The 14,465-nt window shown below is 39.2% G+C and overlaps 1 protein-coding gene across 2 annotated transcripts in view; it reads right to left on the minus strand.

The window, feature by feature from the left end:
- TMEM38B (transmembrane protein 38B) overlaps positions 1–11,018 on the minus strand; it is a 36,821-nt gene extending 25,803 nt beyond the window's left edge. The window contains exons 1-2 of one of the 2 annotated variants that reach the window (XM_005859797.2): positions 10,892–11,018; positions 1,215–1,371 (exon numbers count right to left, since the gene is read on the minus strand). In XM_005859797.2, coding sequence (XP_005859859.1) covers positions 1,215–1,371; positions 10,892–11,003 — 269 coding nt within the window. In that variant the 5' untranslated portion in view covers positions 11,004–11,018. Of the gene's footprint in view, positions 1–1,214; positions 1,372–5,144; positions 5,291–10,891 lie in introns of those variants that run through there. The other variant, XM_014534430.1, reaches the window with a different exon arrangement.
- Positions 11,019–14,465: the final 3,447 nt, after the last annotated feature.

The raw sequence follows: 14,465 nt of genomic DNA on the forward strand, positions 1-14,465 counted from the left end.
GGGAGTTAGGGGCAATCAGGCAGGCAGGCAGGTGAACAGTTAGGAGCCAGTGGTCCCAGATTGTGAGAGGGATGTCCGAGGAGTCCCGGATTAGAGAGGGTGCAGGCTGGGCTGAGGGGACCCCCCTCTCCCGTGCACAAATTTCATGCACCGGGTCTCTAGTCCTATATAATAAAAGCATAATATGCAAATAGACCGAACAGTTGCAGTGGAACAACCATCTGGATGACCATTCGGGACAACACTATGACACCCACTGGTGCCAGGCCAGCCAAAGCGGGTGCGATGCGATTGGTCAGGGGCCCAGCCATGGCCCCATGATCATGTCACAGAGGGAGGCCCAGGCCACCGGCCGGTGGGCTGTGGCGGGTGGGTGGGGCCTCCCTCTGCAAGGGAAGCCCGGGTCCCGGGTACCAGAGGGAAGCCAGTGCCGGCAGCGGGGGGGCGGGGGGAAGGAAGGCCTACTCTTGCACAAATTTTGTGCATCAGGCCTCTAGTTAATAAAATAAAGTCCCTGCTCTGGTAGGCTATTATTCTAGTGGAGTAAGACAAACCAACATAAAAGAAATGAACAGATAATATGTCAGGTAGTAATCAGTCTAAGAAGAAAAATAAAGGATGATGTGATAGTCATGAAAGAGGAGGTGCTATTTCATTCTGTCTGAAAAAAAGAAAATATGAAGCTTCTGGGGAATGTTAGCAAGAGAGAAGACAGCACGCACAAAGGCACTGAATTTGATTTGTAAGAATCCAAAGCAATTTCTACTCATATTTTTCTTCACTTCAAAACTAAATTCAAAACAAATCAATGTTAAATCAGATAAGGCTCCCAAAAATCCAACAGAGTATGACTTTGGTATAGTTGGTTGCATTCTTGATTTTCTCCTGTGGTATGTCTATGTGTATGGGTTACGTTCATAAGATAAACTATTTGGGGCCAAATATTTGATGGTCTTTCATATTTGAAATGCTTCCACTAAAGATACATTAAGACAATGGTAACAATACTGCCTCTGGGAGAGAATAAGAGAGAAGAAGGGTAAAAAAGAAACACACTTTGCACATAAAACCTTTGGGATTATTTGAGCTCCTTCCTTTGCATATGCATTAACTTTTCAATAACATAAAATATTTTTAAAGAAAAAAATTCCATTTACAAATAATTTACAAAACAAGGTTTTAAATAACTAATAGTTCACCAAAAGGCAACTTACCAGATTGAAGATGCCAGTAATATATTAGTGGTGTTTGTAAGAAACCTCAATGGAGGCTCTGCAAGCAGTAAACAGGATAAAATTCCTCCACCAAAACAGTGGAGCATAGCAGTAAACCAACTTGAAATAGGATTCTTCCATGCCACCGCCACTGCTCCTGAAATGGTAAAGTAAAAATGATATGAGAGAGTTGTATATTAAATAACTCCCAAAATACCAGTAGCACTAAAGAAACAGCAACTTTTTAATTTCATAATTTTCAAAATGTATCACTACTCATGGGTGTGACAATCACAATCATCACGAATATCTTTTGTTCTTTAAATCAAGACTAAAAACATTTGTTAAGACATGGGTGGTTTGGGCAACATTAAAATACTCTGTTCAGCCATAACCGGTTTGGCTCAGTGGATAGAGCGTCGGCCTGCAGACTGAAAGGTCCCAGGTTCGATTCCGGTCAAGGGCATGTACCTTGGTTGCGGGCACATCCCCAGTAGGGGGTGTGCAGGAGGCAGCTGATTGATGTTTCTCTCTCATCGATGTTTCTAACTCTCTATCTTCTCCCTTCCTCTCTGTAAAAAATCAATAAAATATATTTATTTTTTAAAATACTCTGTTCAGGCCCTTGTCGCCAGTTTCCTAGTAGCATAAACAATATCCACACCTACTATTTCCTTTCATTCCCAGCCCTACTGTAAGTACTCCCAGTTGATATGTCAAAAAGATATACAGGCAGTCCTCGAGCTACATCGGACTCGACGTATGTCGTTTCGTGGTTACGTCGCCATCTCCCATTTATTTATTAAAAAAAAAAGTTCCATCATTTTGACGTATGTACGCATGTGCTTTATGTTTCTTATTATTTATTTACCACAAGTAAAGGTCAGGAATTATCTTTTTTAAAAATTTTTTTTACTGTTCACTTTATTACTGCTGTGTAAGTGCTCCATGTGAGTGACGTAGGTGCTTATGTAGGTGGGTTCCAACTTACGGCGAAAATCACATTACGTTGCGCCGTAGGAACGGATCTCCGATGTAACCTGAGGACCTACTGTATTAAGAAAAATGTATAATCTTAAGTACTTTAAAAAAAATGAAAGTCGAAATAAACTAAGCTTTCAACATGACAGGCTAGAAATAGAATAAAATAAACCCAAAGGCAAAAAGTTGATGAGGAACAGATATTTACATCATCACAAAATGTCTCTGAATGCTGCAGCTAGGACTTCCAGCACTATCTATAATAATAAAAGGGTAATATGCTAATTAGACCAGACGTCCTTCTGGACGTCATTCTGGACGAAGCCAGAGCCGGAGTGAAGCCTAGGTCCCAGGTGCCTGCCGGCGGCCGGAGGGAAGCCTGCCTGGGTCCCGGGTGCCTGCGGTCAGCCATAGGGAAGCCAGCCCAGGTCCCAGGTGCTAGAGGGAAGCCAGTGCCAGCAGCTGGGGGAAGGAAGGCCTACTCTTGCACGAATTTTGTGCACCAGGCATCTAGTGTTGAATAAGAGTGGTGAAAGTGAACAACCCTGTCTTGCTCTTGATTTGAAGGGAAACATTTTGGTTTTCCCCCACTGAGTATGAAGTTGACTGTGCATTTGTCTTATATAATAGCCTTTATTATGTTAAGGTATGTTCCTCTCTATTCCCACTTTGCTGAGTTTTTTATCATAAACTAGAGGCCTGATGCCTCTAGACATGGCAGCCACCTTTGCCTCGGCCCCTGCCCACCACAGCTTCGTCCAGAAGGACATCCAGAAGGACATCTGGTCTAATTAGCATATTACACTTTTATTATTACAGATGGGTGCTGCATTTTGTCAAATACTTTTTCTGCATCTATTGATATGACCATATGATCTTTTTTTTTTAATCCTCACCCAAGGATTTTTTTCCATTGATTTTTCAGACAGAGTGGAGGGAGGGACAGGGGAGAGGGGCGAGAAACATCAACCTAAGAAAGACACATTGTTTGGCTGCCTCCAGCACGCACCCCGACCAGGAATTGAACCCAAGACCCTTTGGTCCATGGGCCAACGCTCCAAACATTGAGCAAACTGGCCATATGATCTTTATCTTAATTTTGTTTGTGATGCATCATAATAACTGTTTTGTGGATATTGTATCAACCTTGCATCCCCAGAATAAATTCCACTTGATCATGGTGTATGATCTTTTTAAGTATTGATGGATTCAATTTGCTAATATTTTGCTAAGAATTTTTGCATCTATGTTTATCAGGGATATTGGTCTATATTTTCTTTCTTTGTAGAGTCCTTATCTGGTTTTGGAATTAGAATAATGTTGGCCTTATAAAATGACCTTGGAAGTCCTCCCTCCTCTTGAATTTTTTGGGATAGCTAGAGAAGGATAGGTGTTAGTTTTTCTTTAAATTTTTGGCAAAATTCACCTGTGAAGCCATCTAGTCCAGGACATTTGTTTGCCGGGAGTTTTTTGATCACTGCTTTGGTTTCATTAGTTGTTGTCTGTTCAGATTTTGTTTCGGAAGAATGTATGTAACTAGGAATTAATCCATTTCTTTCAGATTGTCTGATTTGTTGGCATACAGTTGCTCATATTTTCTTATAATCCTTTGTATTTCTCTGGTGTCAGTTGTTACTTCTCTTTAATTTTTTTTAGTTATTTGGGTCCTCTCTCTTTTTTTCTTGATGAATATGATTAAAGGTTTGTCAATCTTGTTTGTTTTCAAAGAATCAGCTCTTGGTTTCACTGATCTTTTGTACTGTTTTTTTAGACTCTATTTTGTTTATTTCTATTCTAATCTTTATTATATCCTTCCTTCTCTTCACTTTGGGCTTTTTCCTGCTCCTTTAGTTATAAGGTTAAATAGTTTATTTGATATTTTTATTATTTCTTGAGGTAGGCTAATATTGCTATAAATTCCCCTCTTAGGACTGCTTTCACTGTGTCCCATAGATTTTTGGTTGTTGTGTTATCATTTTCATATCTCTCAAGGTATCTTTTTTTTTTCTCTCAAGGTATCTTTTAATGTCTTTCTTGATCTCATTGACAACCAATTCATTGTTCAGTAACATGTTATTTAGTCTCCATGTGAATGTGTTTTTCAGTTTTTTCCTGTAATTAATTTCTAGGAACATACAGATACACAGAATACCCAGAACAGGTGTGCAATAAATCAAATGTTAACTCTTATCTCTTGAGAAAAGCTTGGGATTTGGGAAGATGATCAAAGTGGCGTTAAATTTATTTTGATTATATTATTTAATTGTATTTGAATTATTTAAAATAAAATGTTCATTTATTATCTGTATATTTAAACAAGATTCTAACACATTATGTCATATCCTATCTGAGGAATGCAATGCATCTATTCAAAAGAATGTAGCAACTTTACATGACAAAAAGAAAAACATATGTATATAAATAATATGTACAGGAAGAAATCATTAATGGGGGGGAAAAACAGAAAACCAAATATTTCTATAGGTACATACACATGTAAGTAATACATAAAATTAGGCTGCAATAATATGCAACCAAACTATTAACTATTGTTACCTCTTAGGGCAGCGGTTCTCAACCTGTGGGTCGCGACCCCTTTGGTGGTTGAACGACCCTTTCACAGGGATCGCCTAAAACCATCCTGCATATCAGATATTTACATTATGATTCATAACAGTAGCAACATTACAGCTATGAAGTAGCAACGAAAATAATTTTATGGTTGGGTAACAACATGAGGAACTGTATTTAAAGGGCCAGAAGGTTGAGAACCACTGTCTTAGGAGGAAGCTCACTTATGCAAAAATGAAAAACAAAGTAACTATGAAAATGTATATGCAAATTCAGTACAATAACATCATCATACTTGTATTAACATGGGAATGCATTCATATATACTCAAGAGAAAAAAAACAAAAGAGATATAAATATTTAAATAGTGCAACCCACCATTCCACACAACAAAATGTGCCCGGGAATGAACATGAGTTGGCAGATGTGAATTTTCTGTGGTGTACACATCCTGCCAAGAGAAGTGATGTCAAGGTTTAATGATACCCATCTGGTGACAACTCAAGAAATGGTGACCTGTTCCAATCTGGAAGAAAAATTAGTTACAAGAAACTTACTAAAAGACAGGATGTCAATCTCCAGTGTAGCAATAAACCAAAGAATTTTTAGAGTTATTTTGATGACACATGATCATGCTTGTCTTTAAAGCTAATACCACTATTTCCCTAAATACATATATGTTGTTATCTATCTAAATATGTCTATAGGCACTGTTCAGTATTGCCGCACACAGTGATGACTGATTACATTGGTTAGTCAGCACAGTGTGATCTTCTGGTCAATGGACATTAGCTGCCATACTGAGCAATCCTCATGTTGAAAGGCAATAGAGAGTGCTTAATAGTATGGAGTCTATGCCCAGCCAGTGTGGCTAAATGGCTGAGTGTCAACCCATGAACCAAGAGATCAACGGTTCAATTCCCGGTCAGGGCACATGCCTGGTTGCAGGCTCAATCCCCAGTCGGTGGTGTATAGAAGGTGGCCAATCAATGTTTCTCTTTCATCAATGTTTCTATCTCTCTATCACTCTCTCTTCCTCTCTCTCTAAAAATCAATAAAAACATAATTTTTTTTAAGAGTATGTCATCTAGAGCTTAATTGCCCACAAATAAATCCTGGTTCCAGCACTTACCCTTTGTAGTGAACACAACAATTTGTTTGCTTTCCTATTTATTTATTTATTTATTTATATCATATTACAATTAATTTCCCTTAATTGTATCACAAGTGAGGAAGGCTGCTATGATTGCACACCATTTTTGTGATCTTTTTATACACCCTCTAACCCCCAAGCTTAAATTTCAACTTTCATAAAATGGGAATAATGCATAACTTATAAGGATTTAAGATGAGTGAATATACATAAAAACATGTATTTATTACCTAGTACATGGCACAGACTCTGTTGATTTATCTGCTGAGTGGATTGATCATTGACAGCAGGAAAAAAAGAGGTATGCAAAATGCAACCCTTGGGCTGCTTCTGACTCAGTTCTCTGAGCCCAAGCTATAATTCTTTTGAGCTCTTATTGCAAAGTAGGGATGAGAAAGGCACATCATGGCACTGAAAAAGTACTCATAACACCAACCAGTCTTAAATCATTGAAACTAAGATCTTATTAGGGAAAAAAGAAAAGAACAGTTGAAGGGAGGGTCTCCCTCACATCAGTCCTAATTTTCAAAATTATGTCACCTAGAAAAATTTCTCTAACTCAAACTGGCCTTTCTATAACACTCTTTTCAGTACACACACTATGGTAACACATTTTACAGTAAGAGGAATTTATGATAAAGTTCTTTGGATGCTATGTTTCTTTGCATATACCATACTGGTATCAAAATTAGTTTAATGTGAAGTTAAACTATGAAAATATAGAAAGCTAAACAGAGATAGCTTGCATATCTTTAGAGCATGCAAAAAAATATTTGATAACAAAAAATAGTTAATGTGATATTTTTAATTTCTTCTCATTTTTAAAACAAATATGTACTTCTTAGCTAAGGAACAAGCATGTTAATTAGGATACATTATTTTATTTTTAACATACTGACATTTAAAAGAGAAAATTCTTGCTCTGGTTGAGTGGATAAGTTAATTGGAGCATTGTCACGTATACAAAAAGGCTGCAGGTTCAATTCCCAGTCAGGGCACATACCTAGGTTGCAGCTTTGATCCATGGTTGTGACACTTACAGGAGGCAGCTGATTAATGTTTCTCTCACCTCTCCCTCTCTTTCTTTCTCTCTTCCTCTCTCTCTAAAAATCAATAAAAACATATCCTCAGGTGAAGATCCAAAAATTTTTTTATTAATAAATAAAAATTAAAGAGAAAATTCTGTCCTATCTGGAATGTAAATGTTTGTGACAATAATTCAATAGAATTATTTTCCCCAAAACTCTCAGCAAAATTTGTCACATTGGCATATGAATCTAATTCAAAGTATAAGATGTTTAAAGTACATACATATAATCACCTATGAACTTTAACATCAAAATATTTTCATTATGAGAGGCTTTCGGTCAAAATGGCAGCATAGATAAATGCAGTACTCCCATCCTCCCACAACCACATAAAAAATACAACTAAACTACAGAACTGCCACCATTCAGAACCACCCGAAATCTGGATGAACAGAAGTCCTACAACTAAGGTTATATAGAAGAAGACACACTGAGACTAGTATGAGGGTCAGAGAGAGAAATGGGCTGGTCCCACATCCACATGTGGTAGGTAAAAATTGGGAGGATTATCTCTGCTGCCAAGATGCCCCCTGAAGAGCAAGGGGTCCCAGCCCCACACCAGGCACCCCAGGCCAGTGTTTCAGTGCCAGGAAGATAAGTCTCCATAACTTCTGGCTGTAAAAAACAGCGGGGATTGTGGCTAAGTGACAGGGAGGGCTGAGTCCCAGGCAGTTCCTCTTAAACAGACTAATCGGATCTACTCCCTCTGAGTTCTAGCACGGGGCAGCAGCTTGAAAAGACACCAGGGACACAGAGGGAAGAACTAAAGTATCTGCCATCAAGGCAAGAGCTGGAGAGGCAGCTTTCTCCCAGACAGAAGTGCTAACAGAGGCCATTGTTCCTTTTATGAACCCTTCCCCCACAGAGCCGACAGGAGGGCGCCATATCTGAGTCTCCATCAACCTGGCTAACATTGTTCACCCTGCCCTGTTGATTTCCTGAGAACCCATCCCACCCAACTTGGGGGCTCACCCAAGCTATTTTTCAGTGGCTTTTCCATACAAAAGGCATGTCTTAGCTCATGTTTCAGACTTTCCTGAAATCTCTCAAACAAGTAGCACTTGCCCTTGGCATGCCCATACCTCTCGCTAAGTGGTTACAGGCCTGGCACTACAGGCAGCCAACCCTGGTTCACAGATTGACCTCGCCTGGGCACCTCCAAGCCCGGCACAAATAGCAACCATCTGCAGATCACTCTGTAGCTTATACCGGTGGCCCTAGGCTAAACACAGGCAGTAGCTGACCTTGGCCTATACCACCTAGACGGCCCCAGAGCCAGCGTACCCAGTGGACAGCTTCTTGTCAAGGCACTACCCAACCACCTCCACAAGGAACACACTCAAGGGGTGGACTTAGCAGGCACCAGAGCACTGCTGAAGTAAGTCCTGCTCTGTGGGGTGGGCCCCACAGTGGTGGCAGCCAGTCCTTGTAGCCAATCGACCTGGGGATAAATCCCTCCCACTGATGTGCCAACAGCAATCAGGACTCAACTGCAACAAGTGGGTGTACACAGCCTACAAAAGAGGGCGCACCTGGAATGCCCAGATGGGGTAAACGTGGAGCTAGTCCCAATGGACCCTATAGGACACCTACTATATTAGGCCACTCTATCAAGTCCAGGAGACACAGCAGCTCTACTTGATACATAGAAACAAACATAAGGAGGCTGTCAAAATGAGAAGAAAAATAAACATGTCCCAAATGGAAAAACAGAACAAATCTCCAGGAGAAAAAAATGGAGACAAGCAATCTACTAAATGCAGAGTTCAAAACACTGGTTATAAGGATGCTCAATGACCTTAGGGGAAAAGTAGATGAACTTGGAAAGAAGTTCAACAGCATAAAAAAGGACATGGAAACCATAAAAAAGAACGAGTCAGAAATCATTCTTCACTTCTAACTGAAGTGAAGAATGACTTACAGGGAATAAACAGTAGAATGGATGAAGCTGAGAATCAAATTAGCAATTTGGAATACAAGGAAACAAAAAACACCCAATCAGAACAGCAAAAAGAAAAATGAACCCAAAAACATGAAAATAGTGTAAGGAGCCTCTGGGACAACTTCAAGTATACCGACATTTGCATCATGGGGTGCCAGAAGGAGAAGAAAGAGAGGAAGAAATTTAAAACCTAGTATTTAAAAAAAATGACAGAAAACTTCCCTAACTCGGTGAAGGAAATAGACATAGAAATCCAGGAAGCACAAAGTCCCAACCAAGATGAACCCAAAGAGGCCCACACCAAAACATATCATAATTAAAATGTAAAAGATTAAAGACAACGAATCTTAAAAGCAGCAAAAGAAAATCAGTCAATTACCTACAAGAGCCATAAGAATGTCAGCTGATTTCTCAACAGAAACTTTGCAGGCCAGAAGGGATTGGCAAGAAATATTCAAAGTTATGAAAAGCAAGGACCTATAATTAAGATTACTCTACCCAGCAGCGGTATCATTTAGAATCAAAGGACATATAAAGAGCTTCCCAGAGAAGTAAAAGCTAAAGAAGTTCATCACCAAACCAGTATCACATGAAATATTAAAGGGTCTTCTTTAAAAAAAGAAGAAGAAAAAAAAAAAGAAAATAAAAAGAGCAAAAATATGAACAATAAAATGGCAATAAATACATATCAACAGTTGAATCTAAAAAACAAAATAAACAAAACAGCACAGAAACAGACTCATATATACAGAGAACATTTTGATGCGAATCTAAAAAACAAAATAAACAAACAAAACAGCACAGAAACAGACCCATATATACAGAGAACATTTTGACGGTTGCCCGATGGAATGGAGGTTTGGGGATTGGGTGTAAAAAGTGAAGGGATTAACATGTACAAATTGGTAGTAACAGAACAATCATGGGATGTAAATATAAAAATACAGCATAGGGGATATAATCAATATTCTAACTATATATGGTGTCAGATGGGTAGATTTATTGGGATGATCACTTAGTAAGTTATTTAATGTCTAATCACTGGGGTGCATACCTGAAACTAATATAATATTGTATGTCAACTGCAATTGAAAAATAATAAATAATTTAAAAAATATTTTCATTAAATGAAAGCTAAAAAAATAAAGTCACATTCTATTCCCATAAATTCACTTAAAATCACATCTACAAAATAATCCCAGGCTCTGCCCAAAATGAATCATTAGACTATCTATGAAAATGTTTCATTGACTTAGTTATAACAAAGCTTGGGAAAATATTTTTCGATATATTGCATACATGACTTTTTTATTTTATGTACTCAATCTGTTTTAGTTCTACAGTGTGTGCCTATTTTGAAGAACTAGTTGCACTGTAGCTATTTTCCAAACAGTTAACATTTAGCTTGCTGGTGACTGATGACTTCCAGAAAGAAGCAGTTCTAGCTTTCTTAAAGTCTCAGCTCCAGGTGTTAAGTATTTTTAAACTGTATATTAGTGAACTTTTGCCCTAGTTTTTGCCTATAGATCTATCTCCTTAAAAGGAGAAAAATTAACAACATAATCTACCTCATATGCCTCAAGTATGCTTTTCATCAAAATTACTAAAAATAGTCATGTACACAACAGATGCTTATAGTCTATAACACAGTAGATTCCAGGAGTTTTGGATCAGGTTTGAATCATAGTGGGCCAAATAAAACCACCACCCACTCACCTGTGGTTATTTCCCTAGTTCCTTAATATATAACAAGAATAGATATATTTGGCAACTGGCACAATACCTAAATTGATCCTCAGATCCAAAGATCATTATGGTAGGAATGGTCATGCAGAAATCCTTCGAGATATTTTTAAAAAGCAATACCACAAAGATGGGTGCCATAACCAAAAACATGAAAAATGAAAAGATGGTGATAGCTATCATGTGCCATTCAACTTGCCTGTTTGGTCTATAGAGAAGACGGATGAATTTGGAGAAGGACTGTGATTATCATAATCATAAATGTAGACAGGCAGTGACTCCAATTGCAGCCGGTATTCCAGATGCCACATTGTTACTGGAACAAAACAAAATAACCCCTGTAACCTGGTAAGCAAATGTTTTTTTCTCCATATTAACGTGCAAAGAATCCCAGAAACACTTTGCTTTTACCTGGCAAGATGAAGAGTACACTACCACAGTCTTGCTTCAGGTCTATGTCAACTCTCCTGCCCTCCAACAGAAGTTAGAACCTTAGAGTCAAAACTGAGGCTCCTGAGACGGGGCTACTGCCCAGCTGGTGTTCTAGTTCAGCTCACTCACTGCACAAATACTGGTACTAGTAAATATCCCAAGCTACCCAGTCAGTGTTTGGACTAAATACTGGTCTCCTGACCTTATGAGCTCTTTCTACCACACTACACTCCCTGACCAATATTTTATGTCAGGTCGCTCAAATATTCTAACTTTCCTTTCAGTTAAAACATGAAAGACAATCTAAGATTCTCTAAACACACAGAAGTAAATTGTGAGACATCCTTTCCCACCCCACACTGGGCAGAATCCCTTTACAACATCATATAACAAAGGGGGTTTGGGGGGCATTATGAATGTTCTATTTTTATAGATGTTGATTACATAGATAGTCACTATGAAAATTCATTGAGCTGTACATTTATGATTTTTACACTTTTCTGTATGTTTTTATATGGGGATTCATAAAGATTGCAAAACTATGCTGCTGCCTTTCCAAAATCGTAGAACTTTACATTTAAAAGGGTGACGATAATGTAAGATAAACCTTGAAAAAGCCTGACTTAGAAAAAATTCTTGTGGCAGCAGTGATGGGGTTGACCGCCCCTGCCACTGACTGGCAGTTCTCTAGGGCCCCAAGTCAGCTGCACCGCCCCCAGCACAGCCCTCGGCCCTCAGTACCGGTGGTGGTTCCTGCCTGACCACGTGGGACAGACCTCTGACCATCGCTCATGGGTCTTTCCCCATCCCAACAGAATGCAAATCAAAAAGAAACAAAAACACAAACAAATTTATTAAACACCTTGATATCTGCTTAAGAAGCACCAGTCACATGGAAAAAGAAAAGGGGGAAACCACCATATCTCCTTGGATGTGATGCTAGTGGAGAGATGAAAGATGGAGTCCCAGAGGGAGTGCAACTTCAGGGACCTGTTCATCAAAATCCAACTTACTGTCCAAGGTAACGTAAGGGACCTCCTCACCCATGACCTACCCCAGCTGTCCCACTGAAGAGGCTGAAGATAAAGAGAATCAACAAGTGGCTAATGGTACAAACCAGCCATCTTTTCTCCGCGGATACTGGTGCCCATACAACTATCGGCGTTGCCCCGATCCTGCTAACGCTCCTTCACCAGATGGCAAAGAGACCAAGGCAGGTGAAGTGCTATCTGAGAACCCTGCTCCAGCCACCTAGCAGAGCAGTGCTTCCTAACACCAGGCTCCCCAGACACCTTCACCATCAGCAAGTGACCTAAAGAAATAATGACCATTCAAACAGTAAAACAAAAAGCAGACCATGACCTTACCAACACCAAAGAAATACACAAGCGCCCTAACCAGTTTGGCTCAGTGGATAGAGCGTCAGCCTGCAGACTCAGGGGTCCCAGGTTCGATTCTGGTCAAGGGCATGTACCTTGGTTGCAGGCACATCCCCAGTGGGGAGTGTGCAGGAGGCAGCTGATCGATGTTTCTCTCTCATCGATGTTTCTAACTCTCTATCCTTCTCCCTTCCTCTCTGTAAAAAATCAGTAAGATATATTTAAAAAAAAAAAAAAAGAAATACACAAGCAATAAAGAGGAAGACTAAAAACCAAGATGTGGACATTAGAATGTTTATGATTACTGTTCACAAAACCAACACAAAAGGGAGAATGTCAGCCAATGTTTCCAGCTATTTTACCGGGAATGCCTGCACAGAAGACAAGAAAGCAGCCCCCCCAGTTTCAGCAACCACTAGGTTTATATTTTTTTCATGGTTTTTACTGTTTCAGTAATACGATTTGAAAGAAGAAATATTAATACCGCATGGAGAGAACCCCAACCAAAGAAATCTGAAATATATAGTAAATGCTTTCCCCCCCCCTTTTCTGTTCATTTTGGATGCTGGTGCTAAACTTCCAATGTGATTTAAAAAGAAATTTTATGCCCTTCCTATTTATTTCTAGGATGAGGGGAGGATAACATTTTTGCTTTCTTTTTTTTTAAAGATATTTTTATTGATTTTAAAGAGGAAAGGAGAGGGAGAGACAGAAACATCAGTGAGAGAGAATCATTGATCTGCTGCCTCCTGCACGCCCCCTACTGGGGATGGAGCCAGCAACCTGGGCATGTGCCCTGACTGGGAATCCGAACTGTGACCTGGTTCATAGGTCGATGTTGAACCACTGAGCAACGCCAGCCAGGCACATTTTTGCTTTCTTATGTGACTCACTGAAAATGTGCAGCATGAAATTCCTTAAAAATAAAATTTTTACCCTTAAAAAGAAAAAAAAATTACTTAAAACCTCAAAGATCTTTTGCTTATGTGGGTTTCATGTATCAACATTTAGAATATCAGAAATTATAATAAAACTAGTGGCCCGGTGCATGAAATTCGTGCACATTAAAAGGGAATTAATTAGAGGAAATATTTTAATATTGCTATTTGCCCTTTCTCTATAATAGAAGTGTCAGAGATGAAAAATTAGTAAAATGTATATGAAAATCTCCCTCCTGTCAGAGTTTGGGGCGCGTTTCGGGACCCAGAGTCAAGTCCCTGCCCACCCACGTGCACCTTGAAATCGCACAAGACCCAGACCGGGCCAGCTCCACCCCCGTCAAGCCACACAGGGCAGGGAGGCCCAACCTCAGGTCCCCTGGCCCCTGTGAGAGGGCACAAGGACATGACGACTATTTGCATATTTGCTCTTTATTATATAGGATAATTTAAAATAGTTCTTTATGTATTCATTTTAAAAATAATAAATGCACTAAATGTTAACATAAATAATATATTTTTCATGAAAAATAGCTATTTTCCAAAGTAAAAACCATTTAGAGAGAAAAGCCACACTTTTATTTGTTACCAATCTCTTTAAGGTCTAGTCTAGCTTCAAATAGATAACAGCTGGAGTCTTGTATCTGCATTCAATGTTACAGTATCACTGGTTATGTAGCCTCTGGAAAACTCCACTGTACACGTGTGAGAAAATGAGTGTGAAAAGGACAACATCTGCATATCAGGAAAATAATTTTGCCTTGCAAGTGCGAGGAACCCCTGGGGTTCCTGGACCACACTTTGAGAACCTCTGACTCAGCCCACACAAGAAAATACCAACTACTGAACATGGCATGAGAAAATTGTACTTCTTTTCAAATCAAGGAAGCAGTATCTTATGCAGATTATCTGTCCTTACTTAAGATTCCCCTTTTCCAGGTCAAAACTCCTACGGGACAATGATTTAGCCTGGGCTATAAACTTCAGTGTAAATGAGAAATATTTGTGAGGTACAAGAGTTTGA

The sequence above is a fragment of the Myotis brandtii genome, unplaced genomic scaffold, assembly GCF_000412655.1.
Source record: "Myotis brandtii unplaced genomic scaffold, ASM41265v1 scaffold13, whole genome shotgun sequence".
Classification (NCBI taxonomy): Eukaryota; Metazoa; Chordata; class Mammalia; order Chiroptera; family Vespertilionidae; genus Myotis; species Myotis brandtii.